General features: G+C 41.3%; 1 protein-coding gene across 1 annotated transcript in view; it reads right to left on the bottom strand.

Annotated features, from left to right (window-relative positions):
- The window catches only part of TAFA2 (TAFA chemokine like family member 2), a 164,929-nt gene that overhangs the window by 17,564 nt on the left and 130,130 nt on the right, over positions 1 to 17,235 (bottom strand). The window contains exons 3-4 of the mRNA XM_063133957.1: positions 6,703 to 6,855; positions 5,253 to 5,377 (exon numbers count right to left, since the gene is read on the bottom strand). Coding sequence (XP_062990027.1) covers positions 5,253 to 5,377; positions 6,703 to 6,855 — 278 coding nt within the window. The remainder of the gene's footprint in view (positions 1 to 5,252; positions 5,378 to 6,702; positions 6,856 to 17,235) is intronic.

The raw sequence follows: 17,235 nt of genomic DNA, 5'->3' as shown, positions 1-17,235 counted from the left end.
GGCAAACTTTTGCAAATCTTTCAAACCTATGTTGATGTAAAGAGGTAGAAATTTAGTTAAACAATTACATCATAACTTTATGGCTAGACTTTTTTACTTCAAAGTTTCGTAAATATTTTAGTTTTTGTAATGGAATTGCTCCGTTTGGCTTAGCAATTCCCCGGCCGGAAAAGGGGGGGCCTGACTCAACCAGCCCAGACACACACCCCTTCACTGCTGCTTGTTAACCCTTTACAGTCTAGGTTCTCAAGGAAACCACGCCACACTCCAGAAGTAGGGATCAAACACTTTTATTCTTGATACTACACATTTTCATAAGGGTCCACACATTAAGGTTAATACTGACCAATAGAAACCCCATAGCAACCCACACCTCTCCCGAAGGGAGGGGAGAATGCTCCCAGACACTGCACAGCTGCAACTTGTTACTTTCCCCCCGGTACCAGCCCGAGGAAGCATTATCAGATGCCAGGCTCTTCTCGCCCAGCGCGGCCTTGGCATTTCACTTGCTACTCCCTTTTCAGACACAAAGAAACCCCTCTCCCTCTCCCTGGGATGAAGCAAAAGATGTTCTCTTAAAGGGGCCATGGGCTCAGCCCATGACAGTTTTGACATTAAAATCTGTATAATCTGCATAGCCAGGAGATGCACCATTCTAGTACACTGAATAAAAGGAAATGTAATGTAATGCATTAAAAAAAAGAATATAAGTGACCTGCAGAAGCACTTCTGTGTCATACAAGCACAGTGTAAGAAGTTAAGCTATGGGCACATTCGAGCCATAATTGTTATCCATGGACTGGATAACATTTTATCCAATAATGCCAAAAGAGCCTCATTTTGTATTTTGCAGAGGTTCAAAAGAGCCTTGCACTGCTGGAGAGCTAAGTACAGCATTCAAGCTTCTACAATCTTTATAGTTTGACAATTAAATAAATAAAAAACACCATGCGAGACAATAATTTCAAGACAAAGCTCCTGGGACTCTAAATTATGCTAATAAAGTGAAGCAGTGGACTCGCCAATAAAAGAAAGAAAGAAATGGGTGAAGAAGTATCTGAGTATATTTGCATTTGATTATTTACTATAGAAATATTTGCCTTTGCCTTCCAGCTAAATATTATAATGTTTAGGTTCATTAGATGCTAAAACAAAGACCTCATAATGGAAGCTGGATGAGCTTGTATTTAATGAGAAATGAACTAAAGAGCTTTTATAGATGAGGCCATTTAACCTGCTGCTTCTGTTTCCAGATTATTTGCAGAATTAAGGTTTTTTTTATTTGGTTTGTTTCCTGCCTTTCTGTATACATAACCTCTAGATGGCACTGTGGTATAGCAGAATAACACCACTACACTGACAGAGAGTTGTGATTTACAATGCCAAAAAATAGTGTCTATTCCCTGCTCCAAACGCCCCCTGCAAAAGTGCTTAGAAAACACAGAAGTAACACTGGAGGATGACGACATTAGCTGAGTTTGGATGACATGCTAATCAATTGGGGGGGGGGAATAGGAACAGAATGGGAAGCCACCGTTGATTAGTGTGTCATCCAAACTAAGCCATTGTCTAAAACACCCATAAACAACTGCGAATAAGGAATGGTGGGTGAACAATAAACGCTTCATCCAGAAAAGCTCAAAAATATATTGCAATGTGGGTTACTAGTTACTAAAAATATAGCATGGTATTATGTAGCAGGCCATGTTTCACAAAGGCTGGGCTCACATGTTATGCTAAGCCATAATAGGTTGCTAACCACTATTTGTCATAGATTATGCAATCTGGTGTCTTACAGATACGTTGGGACCTCAGGTCCATAATTCACAGCCATGTTGAGGAAGGCTGCAATAAAACAATAACAATGATTTAAATAATAAATACTATGGCTTGTTTAAACAAGCCTGCTTCATAACCCACAATTAAGCACAATTTTTCAGGTTCAGACTATGCAACAGTTGCAGTCAACATAAACTGGAACTGAAAGCTTCCAAATTCCTCTTCATAGCTATGCTGGGAGCGACCAAGGCTCACTGTGACTGATTCTCATCACATCCAAATGTGGCCAATGTGTATTCATAATTTTCAGGCGCAAAACACCTTTTAATGATGCATTCCATGCCACTGTTTCACTTAGCACAGTTTCCTTTTCCAATACTTTATAATCAAATTTCAGAAGGGAAAATCAAATTGCTGAAGAGAAATCCTAAGGTTTTAGTCAGCTACAATGGCCTGGTTCAGACAACATGCTAAACTATGCTGCTTAACCACAAAATGGTTGCCTTAACCATTTTGTGGTTAAGCAGCATGGTTTAGCGTGTTGTCTGAACCAGGCCAGTGTGTATCCCTAGTCTACCAAGAAGAAATATGCATGCTTTGTATTTTGAATTAGATTCAATCTGAAATATTGTATAGCATTAAATTATCAAACATAAAAAACCTGCCACTGCACGCAGTAGTATAAACAACTAGATACACAACTTTAATCAGATTCCCCTGATCATTGCATTGTCTGTGATTAATCCTTGTTTTATGTAAGTGCTTTGAAGAAATAATTGGGCCTTATCTAGGTCTTGTAAAGCCATTCACATGCTTTAGTGCTAAATAAGTAGCACTCAGTGGCCCTAACTCACAGCTATAAGCAGAAAAAATTGTGACAGATCAAAGATATGCTATATAGACAAAATAAATTTTGGCAGGATGGGCCGTGAAGCAGTGGGAAGAGTCAGTGAGAGCGATTACCTTGTTTCTATAGGTTATAAGGATCCAGGTACAGACAGAAAGTTCTCAAAGTGGGTCAGCATGAATGAATGAATGGATTTGTAATGCAGAAAAGGAAGTGCTGGGTTTTAAAGACGTAAGAACACTGAAATGAACAAGCGAAGCTGATGTTCGATACAACACTGAAGGGGGAAAAACATTTTGTAATCGTCAAATTGCTTTTACTGGAGTTTCCTCCTTGGTTAGCAATTGCTATTCCAGATTAAGTCAGCTAAGAACAGCACCTGGAATGTGAGAAATGTTTCATTGCCCTTCTCATGTGCTGACCACTATTACTCTGTTGTCATACAGGATCGAATCTATCAGTAACACTGCAATACACACACTGCATGCTAGTTTTCAAGACAAACGACACACCATAAAAAATCTTAGCTTAATCCGAGCTATTGCCCTATTTCTAAGAAGAAATTGAGAAAGCAAGAAGACTCAAAGCAAAAAAGCTAGCAAGAGAGCAATATTTCTAGCAATTTTTTCCCAGCACAGACAGCAGTACTTGTCCTATTTCCCCCTTTGCAGCTGCCTCAAGTGCTTATGCATCTGTTGTAATTCAGTGGAGGACAGATCATCAACCGATATAACTGCTTCATTGACACTAATATCAGCCTTGCTTTCAAGATAAATTCCACTTCTATATCCAGGGATTCATTCTCAACCCTTCTGTATTGTTCCTCCTTATCCATCCTTTCCCCCTCCCCCTGCCTCTTAGTGGGCAGGCAACTAAGCAGAAGTAGTCCTAGCAGAACAAATGGTGATTATGAGAGTGATAGCAACAGTTGTCAGCACCAGATGATTACATTAATCTTACCAATTATCATAGTCTCTATAATCATCTTTTGGGGATACATCAGTTCGGAACTATTTTGGCAATTGGTGTAGTTCTCAAATTTCCTTTCAATCACAGTTCAGGTACACACAAAGAGCTCTACTTTCATTGTCTAATTTCTTTTAAGCTATTGGATCAAGGCCAGGTATCACATTAGATCTTCTGGCTCTATCTGTTGGTTTCATATCAATATCCCCAAGGTTTTTAGAATAGATGAGCTGGAGCAGATGAATGACAAGCAATATGAAAAGAGTTTGGGTGTCTTCAGACAATGGTCCCCCATCTCCCGACTGCAATGACTTGAAATCATACGGTAGCTTGATATCCAGAACTGGTTGTCTGAAAGGTCACAATATATGGTGGGCTCTGTGGTCCTCACACTGTGCATGGAACCAACAATACAGTGCTTATGGATGTCACCAAACAGTATATATGGTGGGAAAGCAGGAATAATAATATATAATCACTAAGAAAAGCACCTTTGTTCCTGCAATTTAGGGCTTTTCCTATGGATGAAACCACCATTGCTCAGTGGTATAGTATCACCTTGCATAATGATATACCTTGGTGTGATCCCTGGCATTTTCAGATAAAGAACATCTTAGAAATCTCCTGCAATTCAAGGCAAAAAGTACTGGGCTAAATAGATGTTCCTCTCTAAGTGTTATAATTTTCCTACATGAAAACAATTCCATCTTATTTATTTATTTATTTATTATTACATTTTTATATCGCCCAATAGCCGAAGCTCTCTGGGCGGTTCACAATATATATATTAATTATAAAATATATGAAACCCTACGTGCATTGTCATGTGCAATAGTTCTACATTCATATAATTTATTATTTTTATGCATGTACTAGGAAACGATAAGCAAATGTTCTCTTTTTTTTAGCAGAAAGTGGGATATAAATAAAACAAACAAACAAACAAATAAATAAAATGATGTATTAGGGATATGTTGTCAATGCACAAACTACATGCTCACTCTTGGGCTTCATTCCCTTCTTCCATTACTGCCATGGGGCTTAATGTGTGTTAGGGATACAGCCCTTGAATCAACCTGTTTGGTTTTATTTTTAAGTTAATACCTAGATTAATCTAATTTTTAAACAACTAATATTAAACAACAGAATGCCTCTAAGGATGTGCAGAGTATTGTGTTTAATTTCAATCTGGTTGCCATCAGGGCTTAGAATGGCAACCAGAATTCAGTTCTCTCTTCCCTTTGTTCCCCCTTCCCCAGCAAACAGCTATGTGAAATTTTAAACATTAAAAAGTGCTCCATGCATGTAGCTTTAGAACAGGATTATTATTATTATTATTATTATTATTATTATTATTATTATTATTATCATCATCATCAACAACAACAACAACATCATGATGATGATGATGATGATGATGATGATAATGGATGGATCCAGAGTTAGTTATACTTCGGGTACATCCATTGAAATAAACAAGATTAAGGCCCATTGATTTTAATGAATATGGTTAAATCTGGATCTAACCCAATATTTTCATTATCTGTGTTTAAGTTCCATATTTGAGAACTCCCCTACTAGACCAAACCAAAGATCGACTGAGTCCAGCATTCTGTTTTTAAAAGGTGCCAGCCAGATTTCATGTGAATCTAATACTTACCCTTGTTGTTTTCACTTTATTCCCAGAAGAACAACTCCATCCTTTTCGATCTGGAAGAACTTTGCATTCCTCCCCTTCAAGACATGGTTGCATGTGGCACCACCATTTCTGTTCCACAATCGAAGCTAGAGGAGGGGAAGACATAATGTTTTTTATTGACAATTTTTTGTTTGTTTACTTATTGCCCCCAAAATCAAGATGAATAGTATCAAAGCTATAAATGTCTAGCATAATTTGCATATATGTTTATTAAAAAAAAATCTACATTATAACACTAAGAGGATAATTACATCTATAAGGTCATAGAGAACTGTCCCAAGATAGTGAAACTTTCAATTTAATTTCAAACGTGTCTCTCTCTTTTAGATTACTTAAAAGCCTTTCAGAACCAATTTTGCATTTCTCAATTATCAAGTTTCTTTGGTCTCATCTTAAAGCTTAATTCCCACCCCCACCCCCCACTTCCAGTTAGCCTGTGTTTATTAACTATTGAAGATTCCAGATTCCTTCTTCTGTGATAGCTGAAGCATAACAATGCCAGGAAAGAGTTCACCAGCTCTTCACAGGAAGTATGCGTGTAGCTTTTTTAAAAAATGTAAAAATAAAATGTAAAGAAATTCCTCATTTAAGGGACACACTAGATGTAGCATTTGTCACATAGTTCGTTGAACTCGATGGCCTTATCGGCCCCTTCCAACTCTACTACTTCCTAATTGATTCTTCCTAATTGTTTCTTAAAAAATAAAGAGCCAGATTGGCGCTGTTATGTGTGGTGCTGGGGGTTTCCCACATCCCTGACTGGCAGAGCTGGCATCAAGGGTAGGCATGTTTGGGCACCTGCTGAGGGCCCACACCACAGCAGAGGCCCACTGACAAGAAACCCCCTGAAGTTGCTCCTGCTCTTCACCATTGGAACCTTCTTGTTCACCTGCCTCTCATTCTGGCCCAGACAGTGGTGAAAACGAGGAGCAGCAGGTGCCACTGCCTACCTGTCAAGCAAGCAAGTGGCAGCAATTATGAGAAAGTATCTGAGAAGCTAGAGCAGCTGATGACAATGGCAGTGAGAACGTAGTGTCTTACCCAAGGGCCCTTGAAAACCTGGAGCTGGCCCTGCTGATTGGAATTGTGCCTTCCCGTGATGCCTGCTGTTCGCCATGGGTGGAAAGCTGCTGTGGGTTTGGCAGCCATTTTAAAATGAACAAACTTGATACAACACTCAGATTTTTAACATCCCGTTATGCTTCTCTAGAGGTTCCTTTCACAGCCAGGCTTAGTAATTCGTCTTAAAATCCCCCAGCTACCATTCATCCTGGGTATACCTTCAAAGAACTCTCAACATCCTCTTTATCATTACAAATATTAGCAGCAGGCATAAATGTAAGGCAATCATTTAAAGAACTCAGGAGAGACCGACGCGAGAGGGAAGAGCAAACCACAGAATATGTCGCACCATCAACGCAAGAAGGAGCTGCTCGAGTGGTACCTGCTACCTGCCCAGGAAAGCAGGAGCACTTGACAGTCTGTGATCTTTCTTCTATCTTGTTCTTATTACAACACCGGTGCAGAGCCACCACTTCACAAGTCCCAGTTTTAACATGATGAGCTGTGAAAACAAAATGTTGACAGCAATGATAAAGTTAGTATACAAAGCAGCACACGCCTTTTAAAGCAGAAATGAATATGCTGGAGGTCTTCTGCACTGCAGATGTCATCAGAAAGTTCTTCTGTGCTGAGAGTTGGGCTTAACCTGCTCCCTACATTGGGATACTTTAGCATTCTTATCTCTCAAATGTAGCAGCCATCTTCAGGCAAGTACGCCTGGCCCTGTGTGGTTGGTTGCAGGGCACAGACGAGAATGTTATTAGAAAGGGAACTAGTAATATATTGGCATGTAATCCCCATTTCCTATGATTCAGAAATGCTTACAGCATTTAGAAAAGTGGGAGCTAAAATGAAGTGCTGCAGTGGAGTACTCTGATTCGACTTGTACCACACCTTTCTCTCAAAAAATAGCACTCACAGTGCTATTTGATAATAATAAAAAAACCTTGATAAACACCATAAGCAACTACAATAAAGCATAATTAAAACCACTACCACAACATAATAAAAACAGCATCCAGCTCAACAGAGCCACTTACACATCAAAGGCTTACTTGAATAAAGTGGTCTTGGCCTGCCAGCAGAAAGGGAGAGAACCTACACACACACACACACACACACACACACACACACACACACACACACACACACGGCAGGTAGTTCCCCAGCCAGGAAGCAGCCACAGAGAAGGCCTTCTTTCGTGTTGTCAACAAATGTGCCTCTGAAGATGGCAGTCTTGAAAGATGTATCTCTCCTGCAGATCTTAAGAACCGGGCAAGCTGATGTGGGGGCAGCCTTTTAGGTAGCCTGGTCCTAACCATATAGGGCTCTATAAGTCATAACCAGCACTTTGAATTCTGCCTGGAAAACAGTCAGGTGGCTGGTGAAGTTGTTATAACAAGGGAGTTGTGCACTCCCTGTAGCCAGTCCAGGTCAACAGTGTGGCTGCAGCATTCTGGACCAGCTTAAGCTTCTGAACAGTTTTCAAAGGCAGCCCCAAGTAGAGCACATTACAGTAGTCCAAATGGGGATGTAAAGAAGGCATGTGTGACAGTGGCCCCATTAGATGACTCTAGGAACAGGCACAGTTGGAGCAGTAGCCTCAGTTGTGAAAACACACTCCTGGTACAACCAAACTGTGAGCCTGAGCCTTCAGGGGGAGTTTAACCCCATCCAGCCCAGGTTGAAGCCCCATTCCCAGATCTGCCTTTTGACTAAACAGGAGCACCTTTGTCTTGGCTGGATTAAGCTTTAATTTGTTTGCCCTCATCCAGTCCATTGTCGGCATCAGACACTGAATTAGAACTAAACAGCTTTCTTGGATTTGGATGGGGAAAAAACAGATGGAGTTGGTTGCCATCAGCATACTGGTGGCACTGAACCTCAACATTCCTGACAATCTCTCCCAACAATTTCATGTATATGTTAATTAGCACGGGGATAAGATGGAGCCCAAAGTGACGCTACAATTCCCCAGTCACAGCATCAAACAGGAATTTCCCCAGCACTACTTTTTGAGTATGCCCATCCAAGTTCCAGAACCACTGTATAATAGTGCTTCTCATTCCCATCTCAGACAGATGCCTCAGAAGAATATCAAGGTTGATGGTATTGAAAGCTGTTGAGAAGTCCAGCAAAACCAACAGGGATGCACTCCCTGTGACCAGTTCCTGGCGTAGTTTGTCCATTCAAGGTGATCAAAACTGTCTCTGTCCCATAACCAAACCTGAAGCCAGATTGAAATGGATCTAGATAATCAGCATCATCTAGAAATTCTTAGAGCTGAATCATATTCAGTATTCCAACCAGCCAGGCAGCCAGGCCCTCTTCTAGACTATTCCACTCTGTCTGCCCCCACCCCCATTTCTTTCTCCCCTCTCACAACAGACATTCAGCAGTCTGTGGTCAATGAGCATGCCTAGTCCTCATTCAGGGCCTTGCTAGACCTGCCGGATAAGCTGGCAGGGAGGAGGGGCGACGGCGCGCTAGAGGTAGCGCGTGCCGTTGCCGGCTTCTAGACGCACGACGCGATGGGGCAACGGGAAGCCCCATAGCGTCGGCCATTTTTTTGTTTGTTTGAAGGGGCCATGTGCGCCGGAGAAGGTAAGTGGGTTTTTTTTAAAAAAAATTAAGGCCACCCCATTCCCCCTGCCCCTGATCCCCCCCACAATTCCTGATGCCCCCCCTGCCTAATCGGCTGTCCTCCCCCCATCCCCGATGCCCTGTCCCCGGCTCTCCTTCCCTCGCCCCTGTCCCCTGCTCTCCTTCCCTCGCCCCCGTCCCCTGTCCCCAGCTCTCCTTCCCTCACCCCCATCCCCGATGTCCGGCTCTCCTTCCCTCGCCCCCGTCCCCTGTCCCCGGCTTCCTTCCCTCACCCTCGCCCCCGTCCTTGATGCCCGGCTCTCCTTCCCTCGCCCCCGTCCGCCATCTCCGATGCCCAGCCTCCTCCCCCCCTCTCTCCTGCCGGGTCCGGCCTTCCCCCCCGCCCCTCTCTCCCCCCCCCCCCGGATCCCCCCGGCCCAATGGGCACAGCACTCGTATGAGTGCTGTGCCCAGTCCGTTGCTTTTCCCGGCTACTCGCGAGTAAGCGAGCAGCCGCAAAAAGCCACGAACCCTGCCTGAGGCCGGGGCTGCAGAAAAGCCAGGCCATAAGTGAATTCGCTTATGCTAGCTTAAGGCAGGTTTTAGCGCAGCCTGACCCCGGTTTCCTCTGTGCGTCATCTGGATGCACAGGAGGGAAACCGGGCCTCACACCGTGCTAACGCCTGGTCTAGCAAGGCCCTCAGTTGTGTTTATATTTCTGAAACCTTGGAGTTCCCCCAAGCATGTCTATATCTCCCTGTTGTTTCTCAATGGCCCTATTTTGGCTACAAACCTTTTGGCATTTACCAGCTGAGTTTACTATTGGTATCTATGATGTGATCTCTGATAGCGTAAGAACTAGAATAATTCTAAACATAGGTTATTTGGCAGCCTAGATAAATAAAGATAATATAAGAATAACTATACAGAGAAGATCAAGAATACATTAGCACATGTTTGTTTTTTTATGGAAAAGAAACTTACTGTGACAGCTTGAAAAGAAACATTTAATTTCTTAAAATATCCTTTCTAAATGCTAAACCAAAGGTGATTAACGATAAACACAACCTTACAATAAAGGCAGAGTAAAATAGCATATCCCAGACTACAAAAAGAGGAGATTAAAAAAAGCAACCAACTGAAACTAAAACCAGTAAGACTATATATTTTTTTAAAAAATAGTCAACCTAGCAAGTCAAAAGCCTTCTGGAACAGAAAGGAAGATCGTTAGTGAGCTCACTGGACAGGCATCCTTATTTTCCATCTTCCATTTGCAATTGTATCTTGTGTGTGACATACTGAACCACCACATGTTTTGGGAAATGAAGTTCAAACTTTTCCCATCCAGTAAACTCCTTGCTAGAGAGCTGTGAAACTTCCAACTTTATCAATGAAAAAGATTTTTATTCTAATAAGTTTTTGAAACATTTTGTTGTAGATACTTTGCTATGCCAAGTATCATTTTGTTCTGAGTTAGACTTATTCAATATGATGAACATTGCTGAGTGGAAAATCAAACATTTTCAGACAGTATCAATATTCTTTCTAGTTCAAGGTGAATGTTAATGACTTCCACAGAATTTCATGATATACCAGTTGAAAGCAACATAGCAAGTTTACTGGAAAAAGCTTCCAATTCAGGAAACTTGTACTTCTGTGAAATAAAAAACAAAAGATGCTGACTTTTCTTTTTAAAAATGAGAAAGAACCTATAGTCACTTTTATGAGTAAATCACTATAAATTTTACCATTGGAATGTTCTGATTTACAATCTGAGAATTTTATTGTTCCTAACAAAAGATGACAGAGAAGGAATAAAGATGGAACGTTTAATTCAAGAGAATGGGGAAAGTGTGATAGTAGCAGTGATAAAGTAAAATCTGGTAGGTGAAGCAATCACTAGCTCTTGAAATATTGATCTCATCCTGATAGATTAGGGCAGGCATGGGAAATCTCAGGCCTAGGGTCCCAATCTGGTCCTCTTGGAATTCCCTTCAAGAGCATTTGCCATGTGAGATGGAATATCTCAATAGAATATGGGAATATGTTGTCCTGTGTAAATCAGTATTATGTCTGAAATGACACTATCAAACCACAGTTGATTCTATTGTGATTCTCCTCAATGCATTATTATTATTATTATTATTATTATTATTATTATTTACATTTATGTACCGCCCCATAGCCAAAGCTCTCTGGGCGATTTGCAAAAGTTAAAAACAGTGAACCTTAAAAAGAAATATACAAAATTTAAAACCGTAAAAAACATAAAATACAAACAAAAACAGACAATATCCATTTAAAAACAACTATTCTGGGGTCAGTTAAAAAACTCAGCATATGCGATTAAATGCTGTTTACTCTCCTCAGTAGTAGTAGTAGTAGTAGAAGAAGAAGAAGAAGAAGAGCAGAAGTATCTAGCACTTGGTTAAAACTAGATTGAGGGTGGGGTGGGGGAGGCTGTGATATACTATCACTCTAATACATGCCCAGGACCAGCCATGTTGGAACGTGTGATGGATGCATAAGATCTTAGGATTCAGTTCAAGATGGGCCACCACTATGGAAGGTAGTGATAGAACACCACTATGGTAGAAACTAATTGTTTCTTCAAACTTACAGGTTGTTGGTGTCCTCCAGGACTGAAACTTTCTTTCTGATATCACAGAGCAGATTTGGCAGATTGAGGAATCATGGATATTTGGCTGCCATTGGCTTAGCTGCTTTGGTGATACAGAAGAACAGAGATGCTTAGGACTAGATATGTAACTGCTTAGATAGACTTGGGCAGCATTAGAACTGGAATTCTAACATCAGTGAAACTCTTGCTAATATATCAAAGGGTTTCAAATGACATTTTGGTCATGCAAATGAACTGAGCTGCTTTAGAGCTTTCAGCAAATTGCCATTTGCCACAAATATGCACCAATGCATGCTATGTGTTTATTATCACAGAACTTTATTTTTTAAAATACTCAATTCAAGTTCGTTTTTCATTACACCATTTCAAATAAATTTATCAGCTGGTTTCGGGCTGCATTAATAGAAGTATAGTTTCCAAATCACGTGAGGAACTGGTTCCTCTCTATTCAGCCCTGGTTAGGCCTCATCTAGAGTATTGCGTCCAGTTCTGGGCTCCACAATTCAAAAAGGACGCAGACAAACTGGAGCGTGTTCAGAGGAGGGCAACCAGGATGATCAAGGGTCTGGAAACAAAGCCCTATGAAGAGAGACTGAAACAACTGGGCATGTTTAGCCTGGAGAAGAGAAGATGGAGGGGAGACATGATAGCACTCTTCAAATACTTAAAAGGTTGTCACACAGAGGAAGGCCAGGATCTCTTCTCGATCCTCCCAGAGTGCAGGACACAGAATAACGGGCTCAAGTTAAAGGAAGCCAGATTCCAGCTGGACATCAGGAAAAATGTCCTGACTGTTAGAGCAGTACGACAATGGAATCAGTTGCCTGGTGAGGTTGTGGCCTCTCCCACACTAGAGGCCTTCAAAAGGCAGCTGGACAACCATCTGTCAGGGATGCTTTAGGGTGGATTCCTGCATTGAGCAGGGGGTTGGACTCGATGGCCTTGTAGGACCCTTCCAACTCTGCTATTCTTTGATTCTATATTATATCCATTCATAAATAAAAATATCAAAAAAGAATCTAAGTATAATCAAACTTATGCTAGTCAAATAGTCAGTAACAGGTTGTATTGAATCTTGCACTTTTGTATTCCAATATAAACTTAAAGGACTCAATTTTTCTACAAGAATTATATATAAAGCATCCTACTATGAGTAAGATTCTGGCCATAGCTAGACCTAAGGTTTATCCCAGGATCAGCCCGGATTCGTCCCTTCCTGAGCGCTGGATGCCCTGTGTGGCACTTGGATGATCAGGTTTGATCCCAGGACAATCCTGGGATAAACCTTAGGTTTAGCTACGGCCTAATTCTCTTCCACCTTTAGTTTATTGCCCTACAGGCAGCTGTCAGTAAATGATTAATCATTTCCACATCCTCAATTGGGAATGTATCCTCAATATATCCAAATAGAAAGATCAATGGGTCTAAACATTGCTACAGAAACTCTAGGCAAATTGTAATCTTGCTCATCAGGGAGGCAGAAGTAAGCATGACCAAATTTAACACTAGAGCAGAAATATGGACCCTCTGGTCCACAGACTGAAGGCATACCCATCTGGCCTACCAAGGCCCCTCCCCTTCTCCAAAGCCGCATCCTGTCATTTAAAAGTAAAAGAAACTTGGGCCTTAGCTAGACCTAAGGTTTACCCGGGGTCGTCCCTGCCTGCTCCCGGGATCCCCTGTGTGTCATTTACATTAACAGGGATGACCCCGGGACGATCCCGGGATAAACCTTAGGTCTAACTAAGGCCTAAGTCTATCATGAGTGGCAGTTCCCAAAGGCTTTCCTTGCCTAGATCCAGCAGGAGCCATTGCCTCATGTCTCCTCAAACTGGTGGTTCCTGAAGGAGCATGTCCTCTTTGCCACTGCTCAGCTATTTTCCAATCAGCTGAGCAGTGGTGGGGGGTGGAGGGCTGAGATCACAGGAAGGGAGAGTTGATCACATTTTATTTATTTATGTATTTGTTGCATTTCTATACCGCCCAATAGCCAAAGCTCTCTGGGTGGTTTACAAATTTAAGACAATTCAAAACAAAACAATAGTATAAAACCATAATATAAAATACAATAAAAGCACAACCAAGCACAACCAGCAGCAATGCAAAAATACAAATTTAAAATACAAATTTAAAACAGAAAAGTTAAAATTAATTTATAGATGGTTAAAATATTGGGAGAATAAAAAGGTCTTCACCTGGCGTCTAAAAGAATATAATGTAGGTGCCAAGCGAACCTCCTTAGGGAGCTCATTCCACAGCCGGAGAGCCACAGCAGAAAAGGCTCTCCTCCTGGTAGCCACCTGCCTCACTTCCTTTGGCAGGGGCTCACAGAGAAGGACCCCTGAGGATGACCTTAGGGTCCAGGCAGGTACATATGGGAGGAGGCGTTCCTTCAGATAGCCTGGCCCCAAGCCGTTTAGGGCTTTAAATGTTAATACCAGCACTTTGAATCGGGCCCAGACCTGGACTGGCAGCCAATGAAGCTGGAAAATGACTGGCATGATGGGGTCTCATGTGTGTGTGTATGTATGTATGCATGTGTCAATGGTACATGCTGCATGGATGCTATGTTTGGATGTCTGAATATGGTTGGATGTTTGGAGGGGAAGTGTGTGTGTGTGTGTGTGTGTGTGTGTGTGTGTGACAGTGAGTGGGGAAGGTGAGTGAGGAGGGTGAATGGGAGATGTGTGAGTGGGGTGAATGTAGTATGTGTCTGTATGATTTGGCCACACCATTTTGGATTTTCCCTTGACCACCACCCACATGCAGGCCCCAATGACTTTTCCCCAAAGGAATGTAGCTCTTAGAGGAACAAGGTTCCTACACATAGTTGAAAGGAACTGTCATGGATTTGGATGTCTGCCTTCATATTTCAATTATGAACACATATGGCTCCTTAATCTCTGCCTTTTTTATGTATATCAGGCTTTATCTAATATCTGTCAGTATCTATATAACACTTTTACCAAGTTGTGTGATGACCTATGTGACACAAGCTATTGGCTCTCTAAAATGGGCTGCAGTGGTGAAACAGCACATGTTTTATGCACTAATCTCTTGGGTTCAATTTCCCACATCTCCACTTAAAAATATCACAGGAAGCAGAACTGGAAACATCTCTGACTGAAGTCTTGGACAGCGACTGCCAGTTAAAGCAGATAGTGTTGGACTTGATGGACCAAGAGTTAGACTCAGTATTCGGAACTCCATGTATTCACAGGCACAAATAGAAACAAATGTGGCCACCACATGCAGGGTGGTCAATCATGTGATTTACTTCACAAACCTGGACAGTTATGTTGTCAAAACGCAAACAGGACAACAAAGATATAACAGAAGTATAAAATTAGTAATTTTAGCCCTTTTTACTCCTCTCTCTGAAGTTCTTATCTGTATTCTGAGTTGTCTCATTGATTCTTAGATTTTGTTTGTCTCCACACATTCCTATTGAATCATTTTTACACAGCACAACTAGCTCTCCAGAGACGCTACATTACACTTTCTAAGCAGAAATCAACCATCACCTACATGCACCAATAGGCATCTTAAATGCAAGCTATTAAACAGATTTAGTTTGTTGTAAAACACTTTGAAAATAAATTAGTACTGAAACAAAAACTTTTCAAGGCAGCAAATTTCTCAGTCTATACCTATTAGTGAGAAGGAATGGGGCACTTTTAAGTTTTTATGCCAATGTAATCAAATTAAATGGGATGGACATTCAAATTTATGAATAGTATAGAAAGGTATTTCGATGGAAAATGTGTAGATTAGATGAAACTTTCTAAACACAGTGCAGAAGAGAAATATATAATTTCTTTTGTTCAATTTTTAATGAAAACAACTTTCCATATAAGGGATTTCTGGCATGTTGTGAACTGCCCAGAGAGCTTCAACTATTGGGTAGTATAAAAATAAAATAAATAAATAATAATAATAATTTCAGTGCAATAAAAATTATGGACAAAGCGTTTCTGCTTTCCATCTACAATGTGTGAATTTTTAAAAAATGAGCATGGTTAATCGCTACCTTTGAACATAACAAAGTATTGTTAACAACAAAAAGCAAAGATAACTGGGCTGACCAGGAAAATGTCCAAAATCCATATTAGTGTAAAAGCTTTATTGGGCCAACAAAAGAAATCACAAAAAAATGTGCAAGCTTTTGCAGTCTCCAGATCTCTCCATCAGGCAAGATGTTACAAAAAGCAGGGTTGGAGAGGGGGGGGGGATGTTGATGAGATGGGAATCAAAGAGGAGGAGGGTTCTGCAGTCATTCAAATAAGGCTGGAGCAGATGATGTGATGGTTTCAGTTTTCACCTGGAGCTGCTGACATTTCCCCATCTTTTCCACTCCCTCTTGTAAGGTGGCAGGTTGGTCTTAGTAGTTTCTGCCTATACATATCCTCCAGGTATATCCTCCAGCTCAGCAAACTAAACCATAATTTCACTGTATTTCTGAAATCTTAATAAGATTTAACAGTGAATCCTATGCATGTCTATTCAGAAGTAACTTCCATTAAGTTCAATGGGACTCACGTCTAAGTCAGTGTGTATAGGATTGTAACCCAACACATCAAAATGTGTTTGGCGCTCACCACAGTGAAGCATTGTTTGCACTGAGCCAATGCAGTATGGCAGAAAAGACTGAAGCCTGTGAAGACATACTAAACACAACTCCTGCAGTAATGAGGATATCTTCAACCCAATACCTCTCAAGCATTTTCATTTTACATGTGGGATTTATGAGGGTGGAAGGGATTTCAGGTGGTTTTAAAGATGAGGAGGAACACTAGGAATGAAAATAGGGTATTCTGGAAAGTTCCTGGTCTTCAAACTCTAAACTGTTAGGATAAGAGGAAGCCTACTGCATTAATGTGTGGGTAGCTATCATAGGCTTGGTCCAATGGTGCCCAGCATGAGCAGAAAGGCTAATAATAATAATAATAATAATAATAATAATAATAATAATAATGTATTTATTTGTTACTCGCCTCTCCCTCTGGATCTAGGCGGGGTACAACACAAATAAAAACACCATAAAATACATAAAACTAATTCAAATGTTTAAAACCAGTGCTGTGCGCCCACATGGTTTTTGCCAATTCTTGCCTCCTACTGCAGCCACCCAGATCACATCCTATGCTGTTCTGGAGAGTTCCCCAAGAGCATATATGAGGGGGCAAAAAATTCTGTAAGCACTCTGCATGGAAATCAGGATCCAAAGCCAAGATTTCTGTTCATGAAGCAACTGGGTCTATTAGACATATATCTCCCTAGCCTGGACATCCTAAAATGTAAAAGTCGTCTGTAAAAATACTGTCTTTAATCCATTTTGAAGTATCAGTACAAAATACTTAATGTTGGTCCACAGAAGTTTAAGCTGATATTGGAAAAGGAAAGGAACCTCTCGTGCAAGCACTGAGTCATTACTGACTCTTGGAGGGACACCAGCTTTCGCTGACGTTTTCTTGGCAGGCCTTATAGCGGGGTGGTTTGCCGTTGCCTTCCCCGGCCGTTATTACCTTTCCCCCAACTGACTGGGTACCCATTTTACCAACCTCGGGAGGATGGAAGGCTGAGTCGACCCAAGCCGGCTGCCTGAAACCAGCTTCCGCTGGGATCGAACTCAGGCCGTGGGGAGAGTTTCAGCTGCAG

Source organism: Elgaria multicarinata, chromosome 9 (genome assembly GCF_023053635.1).
Source record: "Elgaria multicarinata webbii isolate HBS135686 ecotype San Diego chromosome 9, rElgMul1.1.pri, whole genome shotgun sequence".
NCBI classification, from domain to species: domain Eukaryota; kingdom Metazoa; phylum Chordata; class Lepidosauria; order Squamata; family Anguidae; genus Elgaria; species Elgaria multicarinata.
Note: the sequence above shows the minus strand (reverse complement) of the source record. Positions and strands in the feature narration are given on the sequence as shown.